A 22,467-nucleotide genomic window follows, 5' to 3' on the forward strand; every position below is an offset into this window, starting at 1 on the left:
CCTGTAAAATTGGTGATATTAGGTTTACCTCCCTTGACTGTAAGTCAACATTGTTTTTTCTTGATAACTTCAACTGTGGAATTTTGATATTTTCTAATTTTTGATTAAGTAATTTAAGTATTTAAAGAGCATTTTGAAAAGAAAAAAAAAATCAAAATTTCACCATTAAATCATGAAGAAAATGCAATGTTGACTTACGGTCAAGGGGGTAAGCCTCATCTTGCATTTTGCAAGGCAGTAAACCTAAAATCACCAATTTTACAGGGGGTGTTTCTAAAATACCCACAAAATAATAATAATAAGAGAACCTTCTAAAATGCAAATAAAAGAAGTTACCATTGGTAAAGGTAGTGAACTAGGCATGGGCAAAGATCCTGGCATAGCTGAAGGCATACCGAGTTGTGACATTTGGTGAGGGGGAGGGCGAGGTAAATGAGGATGTGGAAGCAAAGGTAGATGAGATGGAGGCTGCAACTGCGGAAGATTTGGGGGTGGTAATGGTAAAGAGGCCATTTGTTGTGGTGGTCCTTGGTGTTGTTGATACGGCGGGATCTGCTGAGGAATTTGTTGGTATGCTTGCTGACCAGCCAAAAGGGATGGATGTGGACCGGGTGGGAGGGGTGGAGCCGCGACAGGCAAAGAAACTTGTAGAGGTTGCTTCTGCTCTCCTTGTTCAGATGTGTCAAGGGATGGGATGGATAATGGCATTGGAATGCCAACACCAGGGATCGTTCCTTCGTTTCGAGAAAGACCGGCACCAAATGGTCCGGGAGTTGTTGGGACTTCAGGTACTGAGAAATTACCAATAGGACGGATAGCAAAAGCAGGGTTGTGCTCACCGTAACCTAAGATAAACCAAAACAAAATATTGAAAAGATGCCTCAGTATACTTCTCTATCTCAATTCCAAAGCAAAATGAGAAGTCATAACCACTTCAATTGAAACCAAAAAAAAGAAAGAAAAAAGAACACCCTCAAAGATAGCTCAATAAAGATATAAGAGCAACCTTGGTTGTAACCCGTAGTAAATTTATCTCGTGCAGGATCTCCTGGTCTGTTTCTACACCAAAATCTTGTAGTGTGATCATGGCTACCACTGCACAAGAAACAAAGGGAGTAAATTCACTGGGAGATTGGACTACACCCAACTGAGAATGCATAGAAAGTAAATAGGCACTAATTACTTCTACTCTCAGCTATTAAATCAAAACTATCATGCACAGTGAACACAACTAGCATAACAGTGCAAGTGAATGGAATAATAAGCAGAAACCAGCATATAATAAAAGAAATGGTTCTGTTCAATCTAACTACTAGCATATAATAAGCAGAAACCAGCATAAAGAGAATGTAGCAAAATACTAAGCTAAACCCCAGAGTCAGCAAAGTGAAAATAGTACTGAGTTAAGTCACATAAGCAACTGGTGTTGCTGTGATCTGCAACCTTTTCTCTAGGGATTAGAAGTCAAAGGACCCGCTTATAGGACATACTCCAATTTTACACAATGGAGGCCATGTCCAATTAGTAAAGTAACTACATAAGAGACAGAAAAATTCACACAAGAATGCAAACAAAATAGACGTTCCTGCAATATAAATAGGTCCCAGTGAGTTCCTGAAATTATTTCCTGAACTCATAGCACAGGAAAGGCCATCTGCTAAACCAAGCTTGTACAACGGATTTGATTCCACGGCCCAACACGATCTTTTCATGTGCTAGTTAGGCGTCCATAGATCTCATGTATCATATTGACTTGCCTAGGTTCTTTTGTAATATAACAAGTCGATTAGAACATTAGTCTTCTCAAAAACTAAACTCTCAAGCCAGGGTTCATATGATATGTAGTTCTCCTAGTGATGGGGACATCAGAGATCCCATGCCTATCATATTTGGGCGATAGTTTAGTTTTAGTGTTTTAATTTATTTGAGCTATTGGGCTTTAGTTATGGACCTATTCTTTTAGTCCTATTCGTTTTAAAACTTTCTTATTGAGTATTTTAAATTAGTAGGAGAGTTTTCTTTAATTATGAAATATGCATTTTCTATTTTGGGAATGTTTAATTTAGGAAGTTCACTTACTTTGGGTTGGTACGATGGAATAAAGACTCTTAGATTAGTTCAGGAGGTTTCTTTTTTAGTTGGTTTCTACTTTGAAGGGTTTGTCTAACCGATCTCAATTATTCGGGATAAGAGTTTGATGATGAGGAAGACATAAGTTATGGGTGATTTCATAAATTATACATGGTTTCATAAATTATCAATCATTTAATTTGGTATGTTAGGATTGTAGTAGGACTCTTTGCAGAAGGTATAATTGGACCATTGTGGGGTCCCTATTTTCTTTTTAATTGGATTAGTATGGATACTTTTCTACATTAGAAGAGGTTGGTAAGAACCTGCATTTCATTTTAAAATGTGTTGGCCAAGACAGTCTGGGAATTTGAACATTCAGAAATGAAACACTCATGGAACGAATGATTCGAAGGAATGTTTTGATCCATCTCAGAATCTCTCGGTTCATCTTGGAATGTTTCATAATGTGAAGACTGCAACATCTGTAGTGAAACTAGAATACCGACTTTTCTGTCATTTTTCCATGACTCTTGAAAAGAAAACAAAAAAACTCTAAGACCCCTAAAAAAATTCCAATGCATTTGGGTACATTGAACACCAAAATATAAAAATAAAAAGGATCTCTAGCGAGAAAAAAAAAAGTTATTCAAAGGACAATAATGCATCAATAGTTGTCCATTGAATCTCTAATTCTTCCAGAAATGTAGGGCAGCTCTATTCATGCTGCCCTAGACCAGACAAGCTAAGAGAGAAAGGTAGATCTCTCACTCACTCAGATCACTTTTATATAAATAAAACATTTGCTTCTATGCTTTGGGTAGTTAGGTAGCTAAACAAATTTAGATTGAGTTTGCACCCAAGCTCATTGACCAATGAATATTTGGACCAAACTGGATACACCAAAATCATTTTGATTCGACCATTGGATATAAGCTTTTTATTATGACATGACACCTTCAATTTCATAAGTAAAAAGCACACATTTATGAAGTGCAATTGCAAATAACCTATTTAATAATATCAGCATAATCCTGAAAAAGATCAAAAGTACCTGCACAAAATGTAGCCAATTGGATGCCATGCAAGGTCCCACACACTATTTTCATGTGCACCAGGTATTTCGACCTGAGGAGTTTCATGCCTGCACAGAATGCATTTTGGTGATCCCATCGTCAAGGACAAAAACATAATTGGCAGTAAGGTATGGAAGAATCAAAATAGGATAAAATCTGATCACCATACATCCAGAAATCAGAGTAACGAAAAAAATGTTTGAAGAACCATCCATATAGATCCAGTTAACAAGTAGCATCAGATGTATTGTATGGTCCAATTGGTTGGAATGCATAAAGATTTATACTTATTTCAGGTGCTTTATTCAATGTTGCAAAAAGAAATAGAAGAACTCAAGGCCTGCTTGGCTTGTTGCAAATATTTGCCTAGCCATTTGGGACTTTTTGGGCCCTCAGTACTTGTTCCGCAATTCCAACCTCTTCAGATATTTTTGATGGAGCCAACCATTTTGGCTCAATCTCGATGACAAATATTTGCACGGACCATGGAGCTCGGTTCTTATTTTCTTGTCTTCCTTTGGTGGATTATTCACTCTCTTTGCAAAGAACTCAAGTTTCTGCAATTCTTTCCAAGAAAATCTCCAATGAAAGTGGCTTCACCACAATCTAAGTGTGTATGAAGTTGTCTTTGGAGGTCCGCCAAAGTTGGGAGTTCCGAGTTTCAAGCTTTGTGCTGTTCTTTGATTCCAATGGAGTCAATGTTCGGATAGTGGTTGATCATAATCCAAAGAACACAAAATTTCTGTTTTTATTCCCTCCTATTTCATACAACCAAGTATTTGCAAATGCTTGCAGTTGCAGACATTTGCAGCTGCAATCATCCACAAAATGCATATTTCTGCTTACCATACAAGGCCTCATTGAGGCATTATACAGAAGGCACTTAAGGTTGTTGAAATACAACTCGAAAGAAAAATATGAGATGTGGAAGAATTTGATGAAGAAATAAATCTACAGTAATAATTAGTGTTTTCAATCAGGAAACAAAGATTACCCAACAAGCCAATGAAAGATGGACCCATCGAAGCTCCCGCTTACAAAGTATTCTTCATGGAATGGGTGCCAAGCCAAAGCTAGCAAAACAGAAATAACATACGCAAACAATTAAGTAACCTATCTCCACACCAGATCAATACATAAACAAAGATAGTTGAGCTACTGATTTTGGCTCACGGTGACAATGAAAAGTTCTACTTATGAACCATGAAGTATTTATGAGCAAATCCAAGACCCATTAAGAATGCAACACACACATGGATAGGACTCCATTTTTTCTATGGAAATGTGTTTAACTGTATATATATATATATAAACGTGCTAACTGTATAAGGAGTAAGAAGCTTGAGAACTATCATATGCACACCATCTCTTTCATAGAATATAGAATTTAATCTCACCACAAATCTCGAGGACAACTTTCAACTTTATTGCCTTTTCTCTTCTCACCCTTTTCAAGAATGCCCCTTCAACTTTATATATTGACTTTCACCCATCAAAAATATATTGACTTTCCTCTTCTCCCCCATTTTTCCAATAATACCCCTCCCAACTTTTTGTCTTTCCACTTCTACCCCATTAATCCCTGAGAGGATGCATGTCCCAGTAGGCACGGGCAATCTCTACCGTTTATATACATATTATGGTGCTGTAATCTTATTTGAGTGGTTAAAAATGCAACTAAATGCCCCCTACATGGATGAAGTTAAATCTACGCAGTTAGGTGTGGTAGCAGGAACATACTTGACACAAAAAGCAATCATGATGGCATGGTAATAATTTTAGGAAATAGAACCGAATGTTACAGCACGGATGTAGTAACTTCCCATCAATGTTTTCAAAGGCATTGGAGGTTCACCGTAGGAAGAGACTCAGAAAATGCCTAGAGGTTTAAAGGAAAGGCTCTTACACCTAAATCAAATAAGCATTGAAAAGACTTACGCCTAAGGGGACACTAAGAGGACACGTACAGTTTTGGGACGCCTTTTGACTATGGTACATACCTTGTAGGGAAAGGTTATCTATCTTCTTTTTTCCTATGTTTGAATCTTGATGGATAATAATATTTATAAATATAAAGATCCGAGAATAAGAATGCCCGCATTTGTTCTCTTTTATTATAGGGTTATAGATAAAGTTGTCATTATAAACATATTTCACATACCCCTGGCTCTTTTTTCACTTTCCTTCTATTTTTATCTCTACTTCGATCCAACTCCTCTGTGCCTCCTAGAATTAGAGTGGTATTATGTTTTTCAGTTAAGAGCGGTTATTACACTCAAAAGTGTTCTTTTTATTTGAGGAATTAAAACTTGGAAAGTTGAGAAGTATGAAACTATGATGTGGTACATTTTAATTTGATTTTGACAAGTATATGTTATTTTGCAGATGATGTGGTAATAGTTGATGAGATTCGAGGAATTAACAAAAATCTAGAAATAGGGAGAGAGGCATTGAAGTCCAAGGGCTTCCGAATAAGTAGAACCGAGACCAAATATACCAAGTGTAAATTTAATACTGGCACCTAGGAAGAGGAATATTCGGTAAAATTTATGGTCTAGAAAAACCTCAAAGCGACAAATTTCATTATCCCGGATCTATTACAGACAACAACATAGATTTTGTATTCAGATTTCTGCATACAAGAGCCGGATATGATTCTATTTTTGTGGCTATTGACCATTTTTCTAAGAAGGGGTACTTTATACCATCTAGGAAGATGGTTTTTTGCATCATAGTTGGTCGGATATTCTTGAGGGAGTTTATACATTTACATGGTGTACCTCGATTGATCATTTCTAACTGGGCTACCAAGTTTACTAGTAACTTTTGGTGTACTTTGTGGAATCACATGGGATATAGTAACAGTTTTCTAGTGCATAACACCGACAGATGGATGGGCATAGTGGCAGACTGAAGTGGACAATCATTCTTCTCGCAGTATTAGTGAGTAAATAAGTCTATCTATATTCTTCATCAACAAATATGTTCTGGGTATCACAGAAATCATTTAGGCGGCAATAATCTTAAGGAAGAGAGAAACTCACTAACCAGTCACATCCTTGCGATGCCCGCGGAAAGATTCAAGCTCTTTCATAGCTCTTATATCATAAAGCTGAAAAATTATAGGAAATAATTCAATGTATGAGCAAACATGATGATGAGAGTTTAGGGAGAAAATTCAAAACATCTCATTGGCCATCCCCCTTGGTGCTTTATGAAACCAGTACACTTGGCACGTGTTGGAAGGGATGATTCATGTGTCCATGGGAATAGTTGGACTAAGTTTGGATAACCATGTATCAAAAACACCCAAAAAATAATAATAATAATAATACAAATTGAACAATGTTCAAGTTTGTGGAATTTTACATTCGAACTCTGTTACCTTATCAGTTTGGCTTATGACAACATTTCAAGGAATCACATATTACCCAAATTTTTGGGTGGAGAAAATAACAAAAGAGAAACATATAAAAGAACATTGTAGCCCTTGCCCTATTAAAAAGGAATTCTCAGAGCTTTATGTGGTGTCTTTGAAGAAAGGTTGACCCATCTCTTTTTTCTTAGTCAGTGTCAGTGATGATAGCGAGATATCAGGGGATTTTGACTTTAGAAGAGCATTCAATGATTGGGAGCAGGGGAATTTGGGGCATTTGATGGCCATCATCGAATTGCCTATAATTTGTGCAGATTCAAATGACCAGAGGCTTTGGGACGATTTGAGGGAGGGCTTGTTTTTGGTGCTTTCTATGTGCCTTGTTGGGGTTCCTAATCAGGTCAATGGTTTTCCAGCATCTTTTATTTCGGGTGATAAGGTGCATTCCAAAGTTTTTGTTTTCATTCAGTCTGCAGCATAGAGAAGGTTAGCTATGATGTATAAGATCATCAAGAGAGGTTCCAAGCACCAAATTATTGTTGTATGTGCAAGGAGAATGAAGAGTTGGCTGATCATATTCTTATACATAGCTCAGATGCCCAGCAGATTTAATATCATTTTCTTGGTCTGTTCGACTTGGTGGGTTGCCTACGTATTCTGTGAGGGCGTTATTCAAGTCTTGGTTGGCTTTGGGTTTGCATTTTCAACTTCCAAGCCTGTATTTTGTGAAGCCTTACGCCTTTCCCCCATTTGCTGAGGTATTTGGAATGAGAGAAAGACACATTTTTGAGGAAAAGGGGCAATCCATTCAGGATCTTATCACCTCGGTTTTGGCATTTTTTATTTTTTCTGGAAAAATTGTTGAAAGAATTTAGGGGTCTTCTTTGAAGATTTTCTTGTAAGACGGGATAGGGTTTGTGATATAGTTGTAGTTTAGGTAACTTTGTTGGAAATTTCTTTCCATGTACTTTTTTGTCTGGTCAGCTCGACCCATCCTTTCATTAATAAAAAAATTATTGGTGATATATATATATATATATATATATATATTTGAAAAATCACAACAATGAACAATAAAAGTTAATTATTTATTTATTGATTGATAGATAGAAAAGGACAATAAGAAGTTACAAACCTTGATGATTTGATCCTTTGAAGCAGTTAGCACCCAATTACCATTTTGGTTCCATTTGACACAAAGCACGGTATTTTTGTGACCATGGCTGCAAAGCACATTATTTTTGTGTGACCAAGGATTACAAAACAGGATCCAATTGATAGACTAAACTAGAGGTTTGTCAGTTAAAGAACTGAACTTACAATGAAGAAAGCTCTCTTCCAGATTTGGCATCCCAGAGTTTCACAAGGTTGTCTTTCCCACCTAATGTAATACAGTGCAAACGTAATACATTGTGGTAGATAGCACCAGTGAGGAAGATTCAAATAAAAATGCACAAAATAGAGATGCGTAAGTACAAAACCTGAAACTAGTAAAGACTTTGTTGGGTGCCAATCAACACTCTTAACATCCCAACCATGGCCTGCCTGAGTTCAAAGTACATATAAAAAAACTCTTAGGTAATCTCAAGCATGCTCGAAGCACAAATCACGGTTACGCAAAGAGAAGGCATTCCTCCTTTGCTCAATTGGCTCATAAAAGATTCAAGCAAACATTCCTTCAGAAAAGATTTGAGATAATTACTCTGAAGTTTTGAGTTTTCAAGGCACATTACCAGATAAAGACCGCTCTTCTTGGCACCGAGCAAAGTCCCAAACTTTAACAGACGTATCATCAGAGCAAGAACAGAACTTCAAATCAGTCCTACAGAAACTGTTGAACAAAAATATTACTTAAGAACCTACTAATCATGAGATTCTTCATGGAAAATGCATCCGAAAAAGATTACAAAGATGTACCTCAAGTCACGAACCGATTCTTTATGAGCAGTTTTATTTGCCTTCACATTATTCATGTTATTTTGCCAATATCTATCCAAATGTTCAAGGTATAGAATAAGTTTCTGTCCGAAGAAATGTGCAATAACAAACAAAAATAAACAAGAATTATCAAAACAACAGTATCCTGATGTACTATGAGAAGCATGTATACTTTATTGAGCCCCCATCATCACCGGTGACCATCCAGTTCTCATTGTGACTCCAGACCATGGACCTAATCGCTTGATCGTGAGCCTGTACATAAAAAATAGAAAATAAAAATAAAAAATTACAAAAAACATTCATTTTGTACCTTTATAACCAAAAAATTTAGAGAGGAACATCTAATGACCACTACATACCTGAAGAATCATTTCAAAGTTAAATGACTGCCCATTCCAAAGAGTAAATTCACCACTTTGAGAACCTGTGATTAGCCTTCTCCCTGTAGGAGTCCACTTTAATAGAAAACAATAGAGTTTGTCAGACATAGGAAAGTAAAATAACTCATATCCAATCAACTAACAATAAATCATGATTCAAAGCATCGTTGGCTAGGTCAACGCGTCTTGTTTGGGATATACATATTTGGAACACATAAAAGACAAGCAACGTATTTAAAAATCCAAGAGAAAGAGGAACAACAGGCGTGGCTAGAGAGACCTTTCAAAGAGGAAGAGTTCTTTTCCACTATTAAGAGTATGGCGGATGACAAAGCATCGGGCCTAGATGGTTTTTCTATGACATGCTTTAAGTTTTGTTGAGACATTATCAATAGGGATCTCTTAGCAGTCGTAGATGACTTCTTTAGATAAGGTTTTCTTGACCATGGTTTGATTTGCACTTTTGTGGCTTTGATTCCGAAGAAGGAAGGAGCAATTAATATCTCAAACTTTCGTCCGATTAGTTTAGTTGGCTCGGTGTACAAGACATTATCCGAATTGCTAGAAAAGAGATTAAAGAAGGTGTTACATTACGTTATTGGGGCGCATCAAGGGGCTTTGGTAGCAGGCCACCAGATTTTGGATGGTATTCTAATAGCAAACGAATGCATTGATTCAAGAAGGAAACTAAATGAAGCAGGTATTGTTTGCAAGATTGATCTCGAAAAAGTCTATGATCATGTCAATTAGTCCTTCCTCGAGTATATGTTACGACAGATGGGGTTTGGTAATTTAAGGATCAACTGGGTGATGAAATGTGTCACTTCTCCTTCCTTTTCTATTTTAGTTAATGGGTCACTAGAAGGGTACTTCAAGAGCTTGAGAGATTTAAGACAAGGGGATCCGTTATCACCTCATTTGCTTTTGCTAGTTATAGAAGCTTTTAGTAGAATGATATCAAAAGCAGATCAGAATGGTGGTTTGTCGGGGTTCAAAGTGAGTAGTCAAGGGTATTTCATATCTCATCTCTAATCGGATGATATTCTTATTTTTCTAGACTTTTCAGCATTGCAATTGAGATTTCTTAGTAGCATTCTTGGGTGTTATGAGGTAGTGTCTAGCATCCCTGCTAATCTCAACAAGAGGATGGTGATGGGGGTTTGTGTGACTCAAGGGATTGACGTGTCGATGGCATCAGTTGGGTTCAGGTCGGGTTCTTTGCCAACTACCTATCTCGATTTACCACTTGGTGCGAATTCTAGAAGCAAGGAGATTTGGGATCCAGTTTTGGAGCGGATGGGTAGAATGTTGAGGGGATGGAAAGCTAGGTATTTATCAAAAGGGGAAAAAATGACACTAATTAAGAGTATACTTGCTAGCATCCCCAACTATATCTTGTCTCTATTCTCTATTCCCCATAATGTGGAAGTTAAAATGAATAAGATTTGTAAGACTTTCTTTTGACATGATAAGGAGGATAAAGAACGTACCACATGGTGAGTTAGAGAAAGGTTTGTTACAGAAAGTTAAAAGGGGTTTGGGACTCAGAAACTTTGCAGCGATGAACAATGCTCTATTGTCAAAGTGGTTGTAGAGATTGGTGAAAAGGAAGGAAGCTTGTAGAGGGAGGTAGTTCTAGACAAATTTGGGTTGAAGAAGTTGGGATAGGAAACGAAAGAAGCTAAAGGGGTAAATGAGTGTGGGGTTTGGAAGAGCATCCTACGTTGCTTACCTTCTTTTCGTAAGAAAGTGAGGTTTAAGGTGGAGAAAGGTAATAAAGTTCGATTTTGGGAAGATAAGTGGTGTGGAGACATTCCGTTGAAAGAAAATTTTCAAGTTCTCTTTGTGGTGTCCAGCAAAAAGGGGATGACCATTGTCGTATTCTTGATAGGAGACGATTTGGAGAGAGCGTGGGACTTTGGTTTTAGGAGGGACTTCAATGATTGAGAATTGAGTAGTGTGGAACACCTCTTGGAGATAATTGATGTGGGTATTACATTTTGTGAGCAAGATGATCATAGATTATAGGATGGTACAAGGGAAGGAGGATTTACTGTATGCTCAATGTATATGGCTGAAATACCGAATTCAACTTCCCTTTTCCCTGCTTCCACGATTTAGGGTACAAAGGTTCCCTCTAAAATTTCAATATGTGTGTGGTAGGCTTCTTGGGTAGGTTAACCATTATGCATCAACTCAGTAAAAGAGGTTTCCAAACGCCAAATTGTTGTGTTTTGTGTATAAGAAATCTAGTAATGGTTGACCACATCTTTATGGACTGTGACATAGCGAATCAGTTGTAGGCCCATTACCTTAGTTTTTTTGGTATGGAAGGTTGTTTACCACATTCAACTAGGGTTTTCTTTTCGTCGTTCAAGGCGGATCTTGTGGAGCCTATTGCCATTTGTCATTTGTTGGGGTCTATGGAAGGAAAGGAATACGTGGATTTTTGAAGGAAATGAGTCACTTTTTGAAGAGCTCAAGTTTAATGTGTTGGGGTTACTTTTCCATTGGGGAAAGGTTTCACGAGAGTTTAAGGACATTTTCTTTGACAATTTTGCTACTTGATGGAATCTCGTTTGTAATTTGGGAATTATTTGTAGCTTTTGTAGGTTTCTTTGTTTTTCCCTCTTTTTGATAAGCTTTGTAATTTTGAGACTTCTTGTCCCCTTTCTAATGAGATTAACTTATAAAAAAAAAAAAACAATTCAAAAGAATATCTAGTTGTATATATATATATGTATATATCAAAATGTTTTTTTTTTCAATTCCATGTTTTGCCTAAGCTGAGATTTCTCATTTTGCCAGTCTACCGAGATATTGAAGAAGATCAAGATTTTAAACCTTGAAATCAAACCATAAACCACATGAAAGAAGCTGTAATTCATCAAGCAGATAAAAATTATAAATCCATAAAACAAAACTTTGGAAAGAAAGAAATGTCTTGAGTTAAACTATAAGCAAATCTGCAGATCGATCAGTAGAACAAAAGACACTAAAAAATACAAGAGTTGGAACTGCCAAAGAACAACTTCTTTAAAAATTCAAGAAAATAAGCAAATCTGCAGATAGATCAGCAGAACAAAAGACACTAAAAAATACAAGAGTTGGAACTGCCAAAGAACAACTTCTTTAAAAATTCAAGAAAATGTCTCTCTCTCTCTCTATATATATAATATATATATATATTGGGGCGGTTCAAGGGACATATGTAAAAACAATGGTTTTTCAAAATATGGGTTAGAGGTTTTGGATTGAGCTGATTTTTGCGAGGATGGTCACTATGATGAGAAGATCATCCTCACAAAAAATCAGCTCAATCTAAAACTTCTAAATCCATCAAAAGTGATTTACAAATTATTGACAAAAACTGACAAAAAATCGACGGTTCACATTCTAAATCACTTTTAATGGGGTTAGAAGTTTCAGATTGGATTGATTTTTTTTTCAAATGATCTTCCCATCAAAGAGATCATCCTCACAAAAAATCAGCTCAATCCGAAACTTTTAACCCATATTTTGAAAATTTATTAATGTTACATTGTTTTTACATACGTTTTTTCATATGTCCCTTGATCCTGACCCTATATATATATATATATATATATTCCATGTTTTGTCTTAGCCAAGATTTTTCATTTTGCCAGTCTACCAAGATGTTGAACAAGACCAAGATTTTAACCTTTGAGATCAAATATCTATATAGAACACCATAAACCATGTGAATGAAGCTGGTCTTCATGCAGATAAAAATTAGAAATCCATAAAACACATTTGGAAAGGAAAAAAAAGGGGAAATCTTGGTCTGTACTAATGATCCCTTATTTTGTACAGACGAATATAAGAGGGAAAAATCATCAAACTCACCAAGACTCGATTAATTGAACACCGATTTTTGTTTGTAGAAGCATGAACAAACTTTGTGGCGAAGCTTGTTGATGGATTATCAGCATAGGCAATTGTTGGCAACATCTGCAACAATGACCAACCTTAAATGAATAATCATTTGCCAGGAACATAGTTACCAACACAACACCAATGCCATGAACAGTGAAACAATTAAAATGAAAATAGCAAATTTAGGCAACCTCATGAAAAATGGCACCCCACCACGAACAAGATATGATAGTCACAAGAAATGGATGACAAATAAATGAGCAAAAACATAAACCTTGAACATGTGAAGAGAAGTCAAAATGTTGTAATATGGGAAGCACTTCATATTCTACAATTTATAATATTAAAACCTAAATCAACACTTCATAAGGAAAGTTAACTAACATCAATTGCTGCAGCTGGAGTAGGTTGCAAAACAGTTCTGTCCCTAGAGTCTCGCTGCCCCATACGAATCTGCAAAATATTACCACAACTTATTAAACCATCAATTGAATTTAGTGAATAACAAATGAACTGAAAATTTTATTTCTTTATTATTGTTATTATTTATTTATTTGATAGGAAAGTGATGAGCCCAAGTATGTGATATTACCACACAGAATTTATAAATTTACAAAGCTGGCACGTTCTAAAACTGACTTTGTGCATCACAAAAGTGAAAATAAAGAGAATCATCAAAAAGATGTATGTCAATGAAGTACAAACTATCTAGTGAGGAACTTGGAGTAGTATACAACCTTCCATCCAATATCAGATCATTGTAGCCATAGTTTTTTTTTTTGTTCCTGAAAAGTGTAAAGCTTTATTGATAAAAAGAAAGAAAGAAAGAGGGGGGGGGGGGGGGGGGGGGGGCTTACAAGCAAACTAAAAATAAACAGACAAAGATGCAAAAGAAAAGAAAAATCTAAGCAACCTGGCTCAAACAAGCCCGAACTACACAATACAAAGAGCACCCCCTTGAAAACAAAATCTTCGAAGAAAACTACCTCAAACTCTCTGCTCAACTTGCTCCAAAATATAATAAACCCAAGATGTCCAAGGCAAGCTCCTGAGACTTTTTTTCTTCCCCTTGGAATACCCTTCGGTTTCTCTCTTCCAAATCCCCCAACACACAGCAAATGGCAGAACAGACCACAAGTATCTTTTCCTTTCGGAGAAGTAGTTAAGAGACCAACCTTAGAAAAGAAAAAGGACCGAGTCCAACGTAAACCAATCCACTTGAAAACGGTTAAGAAAGTATGATCGAATAAGAGTAATGAAGGGACAGTGTAAGAAGATATGATTACCGCTCTCCCCATTTCTCTTACACAGGACAAAAATTTGGTGTAGACAAGTCACGTTTTATAAGATTATCAAGAGTAAGAGTTCTGTTGAAGCAAGCCGTCCAAACAAAAAATGCCACAAGGGGACCAAATCACCAACTCCAAGATGGAGAAGTTGTATGAAGGTAATGGAAACTTGTGAAAGGCACGAACTATGAATCTTTTGTCCTTGCTCCATATCCACTCTCTTTGGTCTTCCTCATTATCCACGATAGGGTAAGTAGAGATAAGCTTTGAAAGTAAAGCCACCTCATTGATTTCTCAGTCGTTGAATTTCCTTCTAAAGCCAAAGTCCTAAGACAAATCCCGCTCATTGCGAATTAGACAATCTTGAATCACAACATTCTTTTTTGAAGACACTGCATACAGGAGAGAAAACTGAAGTGAGAGAGCTGAGTTGCCACACTATTTGTCCTCCTAAAATCTCATTTTATCCCCTTTCCCCACCTTGAAGCTAATCCCTTTATTAAGCAGTTGGGACACTCTGAAAATTCCTTTCTAAACACTACAGCTACAAGAAGTCTTGGCCTCTCCACTCTCCCAACCAAATCGAGTCTTTCCATAGTTGGCCCTAGACCTTCTTCCACAGACTTCTCCCCTCTCCAAACCTCCACAACCATTTCCCCAGAAGAGCCAGATTTGTTCTCTTCAAACCTTTAATCCCCAAGTCCCTGTTCTTTTTTGGGGAGAAAATGAGTTTTCAATTAACCAGATGGAACTTCTTATTTCCTTCCCTATCTTTGCGCAGGTAATCCCTCATCAACTTCTCTAACCTAGCCTCTAGCGTTTCGGGGAGCATAAAGAGCGAAAGGAAGCATATAGGTATGATCGCAAGGGTGCTCTTAATCAAAGTTAGCTTACCTCCTTTCGACGGATATCTCGTTTTCCACACACTTAGCCTATTCTCTACTACTTGATCCCAAATCCTCTTTGCTATTATAGTGTGCCCCTAAAGGTAGACCTCAATAGGAAGACGGTAACGTATTGGATTTACAACCCAAAATTCCTACCAAAATTAGTAGATATCTTGTCTCACACACCCCAAAAATTTACTATTGTGAAGATTAATGTTGAGACATGAGACTGCCTTGAAGCAACACAACAAAGCTCTCAAGTACCTAACTTGGTATCTAGAATCTCCCAAGAAAATCAAAGCATCATCAGCAAACTAAAGAAACTAGGGGACCATTAACTTTCACCCTAAATCCTGACAAGTCCCCAATATTCACTGCTCTAGCCATATATCTACCCAACACCTCCGTCACTAGCACAAATAGAAAAGGCGATGCAATACCTAGACCACCACTTAGCTTGGTCAAGATGCAGGCACCCATAACATGGCTAAAACAAGCGTTAATTGAAGTTAACTCGCTTCTACACTCTTTTAGGTTGTGTACAGTAGCAAAGAATATCATTCTAAAAAATTGAACTTCTATACTTGAAAATTACAAAGTAATCAAAATTTTGTAGCAGTTGGAAACTACTGACTGGCTTCTCATGCCCAAAAGTGCATTTAGCCCTTAAATTATCATTTAGTAAATGATGTAGGACATCTACAATTCTAATTAGAATCTTAAGTAGTTTCCTAATTCTAGTATGCTTTATTTCCATTTTCTAGTTTTAATAGGATTTATATTTTCTAGTTCTAGTAGGATTTATATTTCATAGTTATTTTAAAGGTGCAATTCCTTGTCAATTTCTAATTTGTTTTAAAATCCGTTTTTATTCTTTAGGCCATTATTAGAAGTATCATAATTGAGTTATAATAGGTTTAAAAAATTAGTATTATGTTATAGATAGGTTAGGAAAACTACTTTTTGGTATTTTAAAAAGTTTCTAAGTTGTTATGATGGAGTTATCTATATAAGGAGCTCCAAAAACAAAATTCGATGAATTCCAAACATATCAATTTAATTATCTTCTCTCTCTTAATTACTTTTTAGTTTTATGATTTATTTTCTTTCAAGTTATTGCTTGTTTATCAATTGAATATATCGATTCAAATTGATTTTGTGTATTCCACTGAACACAATATCTTAATTTCTTTCAAACCTATTGATTCACACATTTTCGTTACGTCAATAAATGATGCTAAAAGAACTTCCTGAGAAACGAGAAGCCAAAGTAGGAAGAAGCCAAAAGTGGGAAGTGGCTCATACTCGCTTCCGACTTCCAAAGTCTACACGAATCTGACAACACTTCACATTATGGTTTTTTTATTTGGATGTGGACGTTCATGCATTTTTTTAGTTAACGAATAAATACCCCTTACAATGGTCCTAAGTTACTAACTTTAGGACCAAAATAATCCAAACTTCTAACGAAATATCAAAGAGAAGTTATTTACTGATGAGTGTCTCGAAACACTGAATTATACGCACGTTTCTCGGACAGTTATCTTGATTTTTGTCCTTATTTCTCCGTATGAAGATAATAATCATGACAAGCCTCGAAACATCATGTTACATGTTATTAGATTATAATTAGGCTTAATTATACATAAATAATTTCATTTATTAGATAAATCTAATTACGTGTGTTTCTTTTACAGAAAATCAGCATTTTTAGAGTCAGAATCTCAAGGCAAAAGCATTTGGACCCACTTTGAAATGCCCTAATCCTTAACTCATGTTCTCCTCTTTTGTCCTTTTGTCAAAAAAAAAAAGTTGAGATTACTTTCGGACTCTTCTACACACTTTTTTCTCTATAAATAGAGCATCAATCTTTAGAAAAAGCTCTCTCTTAGTCCTTTCATCCAAGACTCCTTTAATCTAAGGCTCTTAACCTTTTCTCTTATATTTTTGTCTTCTAATTTATTTTCTTTTTAATAAATAGTCTTGTAAGAAGTAGAAAAAGAAGAATTTGGTTTCTCCATGAAATGAAGAAAAGTTCTTCCATCTCTTCTCTTCCCTCTTTTGCGATAACATTAGGCTAAGCTCCCCTCCATTGGAGAGTGGAGAAACCTAGAGCAAGTTCTTATATTATTTCTAGTTTCATGTCTTTCTTTTACTTAAAATGCTCATGAATTCTCTTTAAGATTTCTTGCACCTTTTATTCTTAAAATAGATATTTTATGCTTATATTAGGTCAAGATAAGTTATTCAAAAAGTAGATAGTTGGTAGTAGGAAGTTAAAGAAATTCCACTTTGTTTATGTTCCCTCATTTGATTTCATTTGCTAAACTTTCCGATCTAAGGAGCTAACACCAAGCCCTGACGATTGAGTTATAAAAAAGCTAGAGACTTGAAGTTGCTCATTAACATGTTCTAGGTAGATCAACATCCAATGGTGTTTTAATTTCATAAGTTTACTAACTTTTAACTTCATTTACTTTGGTTCATTTTCCAACAACTTTAAATTTTCTTGATACAGTTTTTAATTCATTTTGGTTAATACGAATTTTATCCTCTTAGCTTTACTCTACTCCCCCTTTCTCTTGGGTCCGATCCCCTACTTGTCTCACAAGTAAGGTAAAAGTAAGATTAATATTAACTCTGGTGAGAAGAACAACTATAATACCATCAGAATTTTGACGCCGTTGCCGGGGAAAGGTAAAGGTAGTGGTAAGTTTTGATTTAAAATTCATTTCTTTCAACAACTAAAAAAAATTCTTTTTCACCCCAAACAGCAGAACTTAAATTGACTGTAACTTTCTGCTTCGATCTCCGATTAACTATTATAGTATATCGATTTGGGGTAGAACGAAATTTTCTTTCAAATGTGACAACGTCTACAGAATTTTGATATGTCAAAATCAGTTTTTGAGTCCGTTTACTATCATTTCTGCTAACATTTCTATTCTGTTCCTTGTAAGGGTATATTTCTTTTTCATTTTTCTTTCAAATTCTTTTAATCTTTAGCTAGGTTTATTTTTCTGTTTTAGAAACTCTTGTATAGGATTCTTTGTAAACAATTTGATTATCCAAGAAGGCTTGGATTGTAATAAACTAAGGAATGACGACGGGTGGATGATACTGTCACGGCTCCTTAGGTTCACACACCAAATTTGGAATTGGTGGCCTAAGTCGACTCAAACTGTCTTCACTCCGTCTAGCATGGGAGGTAATTCCGAAACACTCACACCTCTCTGTGCTAGTGGGTTACTTCTTGCCTTTGTATGTTATTTTTCCAATTTGCACCCACTTGGAATAGTTAATTAAGTAGTAAAAAACACCCCTCTCCTAGGGATGGCATGATAAGATAAGGATTGGAAGTCATTACCAATTCCTTACTCTAATTAGGATAATCAACTCACTAGTCATCCAATCAAATGAAATAAAATCAATTAGACTTGACTATAGGGCTCACGAGCTCAATAAGAGAAATTCCGCTTCAAGTTGTACCAATTGTGCTTCTTGGTCATCTTTTGTATCTAGTAAGATCTTGTCCTTTGAGGGGATAGACTCAGTCTATTTAAGAAATGAAGGTGATTTAAGAGTGCCCTTGTTTATGCATTGGGTGCCACCTTCGATCTAGAGATCCAAATGATTCAAAATTGACTTCATAAAACTAAGTTGGAAGGCTAGTTGCGCTATTTCTACCCAGTTAGGAGCTGTCTAGCTTTAGGCAACATATTTAGGTTCAGTCTTTCTTTTCGTGATTGTTTGATCGACTGTGTGATTTGCATGCTTGGTAGACATTCTTAGAGCAACGTATTAGAACCATTTGATCATAAGATCGAACATATCATTAGTAAGATACGCAAGACACCATCAGTAGTTATGATAAATGATCGAAAACGAACTTTCAATGAGTTATTCGCTCCAGCTTCCGTATCTCCTCTTACATGCATTGTGTTACCATTAAACAATGCACCTCAGTTTGAAATTAGGGCTGCCACCATCAATATGCTCCCTAAGTTCTACGGTCTAGAGCGTGAACAACCTTACACCCACGCAGCTACGTGGTCTTCCAAGGATAACGGGAACAGAATAATCTTGACACTCTCCTCATCTAAATTCTGATTTCTAAAAGTTTGACATATAGTCAAGAATTGATTAAGGTGGGTGTAAGGTTGTTCACGGTCTAGAGTGTAAACAACCTTACACTCCCGCAGCTGCGTGGTCTTCTAGGGATAACGAGAACAGAATAATCTTGACACTCTCCTCATTTAGATTTTGATTTCTAAAAGTTTGACATATAGTCAAGAATCGATTAAGGTCGGTGTAAGGTTGTTCACACTTTAGACCGTGGAACTTAAGGAGCAAATTGATGGTAGCAGCCCTAATTTCAAACTGAGGTGCATTGTTCAATGGTAACACAATGCATGTAAGAGGAGATGCGGAAGCTAGAGCGAAGAGCTCATTGAGAGTTTGCTCTCGATCATCCATCATAACTACTGATGGTGTCTTGCGTATCCTACTAATGGTATGTTCGATCTCAGGATCAAATGATTCTAATACGTTACTCTATGAATGTCTACCAAGCATGCAAATCACACAGTCGATCAAACAATCACGAAAGAAAAGACTGGACCTAGATAGGTTGCCTAAAGCTAGACAACTCCTAACTGGGTAGAAATAACGCAATTAGCCTTCCAACTTAGTTCTATGAAGTCAATTTTGAATCATTCAGATCTCTAAATCGGAGGTAGCGCGCATTGCATAAGCAAGAGCACTCTTAAATCACCTTCTTTTCTTGAATAGACTGAGTTTATCCCCTCAAAAGGCAAGATCTTACTAGATACAAAGATGACCAAGAAGCACAATTAACACAATTTGAAGTCGAATTTCTCTTATTGAACTCGTGAGTCCTATAGTCAAGTATAATTGATTTTATTTCATTTGATTGGATGACTAGTGAGTTGATTATCCTAATTAGAGCAAGGAATTGGTAATAACTTCCAATCATTGTCTTATCATGCCATCCCTAGGAGAGGGTTGCTTTTTACTACTTAATTAACTATTCTAAGTGGGTGCAAATTGAAAAAATAACATACAAAAGCAAAGAGTAACCAACTAGCACAGAGAAATGCGGGTGTTTCGGGATTATCTCTCGTGCTAGACGGGATGAAGACGGTTTGAATCGACTTAGGCCACCAATTCCAAATTTGGTGTGCGAACCTAAGGAACCGTGACGGTTTGATAGTAAACGGACTCAAAAACTGATTTTGACTTATCAAAATTATGTTGATTTCGTCACATTTGAAAAAAAAATTCGTTCTATCTCAAATCGATATACTATAATAGTTAATCGAAGATCGAAACAGAAAGTTACAGTCAATTTAAGTTCTGATGTCTAGGGTGAAAGAGAAATTTATTTTTGTTGAAACAAATGAATTTTAAATCAAAACTCACCACAACCTTTACCTTTCCCTGACAGCGGCGCCAAAATTCTGGTGGTACTATAGTTGTTCTTTCCACCGGAGTTAATATTAATCTTACTTTTACCTTACTTGTGAGACAAGTAGGGGATCGAACTCAAGAGAAAGGGGAATAAAGTTAAGCTAAGACAATAAAATTCGTAAATAATCAAAAGGAATTAAAAACTGTGTTAAGAAAATTTAAAGTTGTTGGAAAATAAATCAAAGTAAACGAAGTTAAAAGTTAGTAAACTTATGAAATTAAAGTACCATTGGAGGTGGATCTACCTAGAACATGTTAATGAGCAACTTCTAGTCTCTAGCCTTTTTATAACTCAATCGTCAAGGCTTGTTATTAGCTCATTAGATCGAAAAGTTTAGTAAATGAAATCAAATAAGGGAACATAAACAAAGTAGAATTCCTTTATCTTCCTACTACCAACTATCTACTTTTAGCATACCTTATCTTGACCTAATATAAGCATAAAGTATCTATTTTAATAATAAAATATGCAAGAAATCTTAAAGAGAACTCATAAGTATTTTAGATAAAGAAAGACATGAAACTAGAAACAACACAAGAACTTGCTCTAGGTTTCTCCACTCTCCAATTGGGGGAGCTTAGCCTAATGTTATCGCACGAGAGGGAAGATAAGAGATGGAAGAACTTTTCTTCATTTCATGGAGAAACTTACAAATTCTTCTTCTACTTCTTACAAGACTATTTAGCCAAAAAGAAAATAAACTAGAAAACAAAAATATAAGAGCCTTAGATTAAAGAAATCTTGGATGAAAGAACTAAGAGAAAGCTTTTTCTTGTGATTGAGGCTTTATTTATAGAGAAAAATGTGTATAGAAGAATCCAGAAGTAGCATCCACTTTTCTTTGCAATAAAGAATAAAAGAAGAGAAAATGAGTTAAGGATTAGAGCATTCCAAAGTGGGCCCAAATGCTTTTGCCTTGAGATTTTGACTCCAAAAATGCTTATTTTCTGTACAAGAAACACGTAATCAGATTTATATAGTAAATGAAATTATTTATATATAATTAAGCCTAATTATAATCTAATAACATGCTACATGATGTTTCAAAGCTTATCATCATTATTACCTTAATACGGAGAAATAGGGACAAAAATCAAAATAAACGTTTGAGAAATGTGCGTATAATTCAGTGTTTCGAGACACTCATCACACTCCCAAATTTACCTTTTTTCTAATCCCTAGAAAATAAAATTGCCACTTTCGTAGGCACCTCGACTGCATTTAGCAATTGCAGTAAGCCCTTGAACCGCTAAGTTACCCTTAGTGGACGAGTTTGACTCGTGAGGGTTTGCAGAAAATATACCCACAAAATTTAAAACAACTTTGAAGTAAGAATAGTCAAAATCAAAACTTATACTGAAAAGTACAAGTCTTTTTTTTTTTTTTTGTCAGTAAATTGGAAGTAATGTTTGGTATAGAGTTCCAACCCTTATTTCTCTAGGAAAAATTTAGACTTAAATTGACTTTTGAGCGACAGTGGTTCTAACTCATAAATTAAGAGATTCGATATCCTAGAATGAGTTTTAACCTTCTAACTACTCAAGAATAGCTGGAGTAACTTAGGGTTTAATCCTAAAATTCAAAACAACTTTGAAATAAGAATAGTTAAAATCAAAACTTATATTGAAAAACACAAGTCTTTTTTTTTTCTGTCAATAAATTGGAAGTAATGTTTGGTATAGAGTCCCAACCCTTATTTCTCTACGACAAAATTTAGACTTAAATTGACCTTTGAATGACAGTGGTTTTAACTCAAAAATTTAAGAGGTTCGATTTCCTAGAATGAGTTTTAACCTTCTAACTACTCAAGAATAGCTGGAGTAACTTGGGGTTTAATCCTAACTTAGCATCCTGTCTGGGGTAGTGAGAAGTGTGGACATTCACTTCAGTACCTCTAAGGGACTTTATCTGTGATATTCCAGTATACTCACATTTTTACACTTGATGGCTTTCACCCTACTAAAACTTTACATTTATAAACTTTTGGATCTTTGATTCGTTTTCTTTGAGGGGTCTTTTTCTTTTCTTACTCTATTACTTTTTTTTTTTCTTCTTTTCTT

General features: G+C 35.8%; 1 protein-coding gene across 1 annotated transcript in view; it reads right to left on the reverse strand.

The window, feature by feature from the left end:
- The window catches only part of FY (Transducin/WD40 repeat-like superfamily protein), a 30,701-nt gene that overhangs the window by 2,226 nt on the left and 6,008 nt on the right, over nucleotides 1-22,467 (reverse strand). The window contains exons 4-17 of the mRNA XM_086425155.1: nucleotides 13,125-13,193; nucleotides 12,711-12,815; nucleotides 8,823-8,918; nucleotides 8,633-8,715; nucleotides 8,440-8,511; nucleotides 8,256-8,353; nucleotides 8,004-8,063; nucleotides 7,843-7,903; nucleotides 7,658-7,745; nucleotides 6,195-6,258; nucleotides 4,141-4,219; nucleotides 3,125-3,214; nucleotides 1,007-1,095; nucleotides 337-845 (exon numbers count right to left, since the gene is read on the reverse strand). Coding sequence (XP_086281281.1) covers nucleotides 337-845; nucleotides 1,007-1,095; nucleotides 3,125-3,214; nucleotides 4,141-4,219; nucleotides 6,195-6,258; nucleotides 7,658-7,745; nucleotides 7,843-7,903; nucleotides 8,004-8,063; nucleotides 8,256-8,353; nucleotides 8,440-8,511; nucleotides 8,633-8,715; nucleotides 8,823-8,918; nucleotides 12,711-12,815; nucleotides 13,125-13,193 — 1,563 coding nt within the window. The remainder of the gene's footprint in view (nucleotides 1-336; nucleotides 846-1,006; nucleotides 1,096-3,124; nucleotides 3,215-4,140; nucleotides 4,220-6,194; nucleotides 6,259-7,657; nucleotides 7,746-7,842; nucleotides 7,904-8,003; nucleotides 8,064-8,255; nucleotides 8,354-8,439; nucleotides 8,512-8,632; nucleotides 8,716-8,822; nucleotides 8,919-12,710; nucleotides 12,816-13,124; nucleotides 13,194-22,467) is intronic.

This window comes from Akebia trifoliata, chromosome 15, assembly GCF_017979445.1.
Source record: "Akebia trifoliata isolate Shusen 1 chromosome 15, ASM1797944v1, whole genome shotgun sequence".
In the NCBI taxonomy this organism is placed as follows: domain Eukaryota; kingdom Viridiplantae; phylum Streptophyta; class Magnoliopsida; order Ranunculales; family Lardizabalaceae; genus Akebia; species Akebia trifoliata.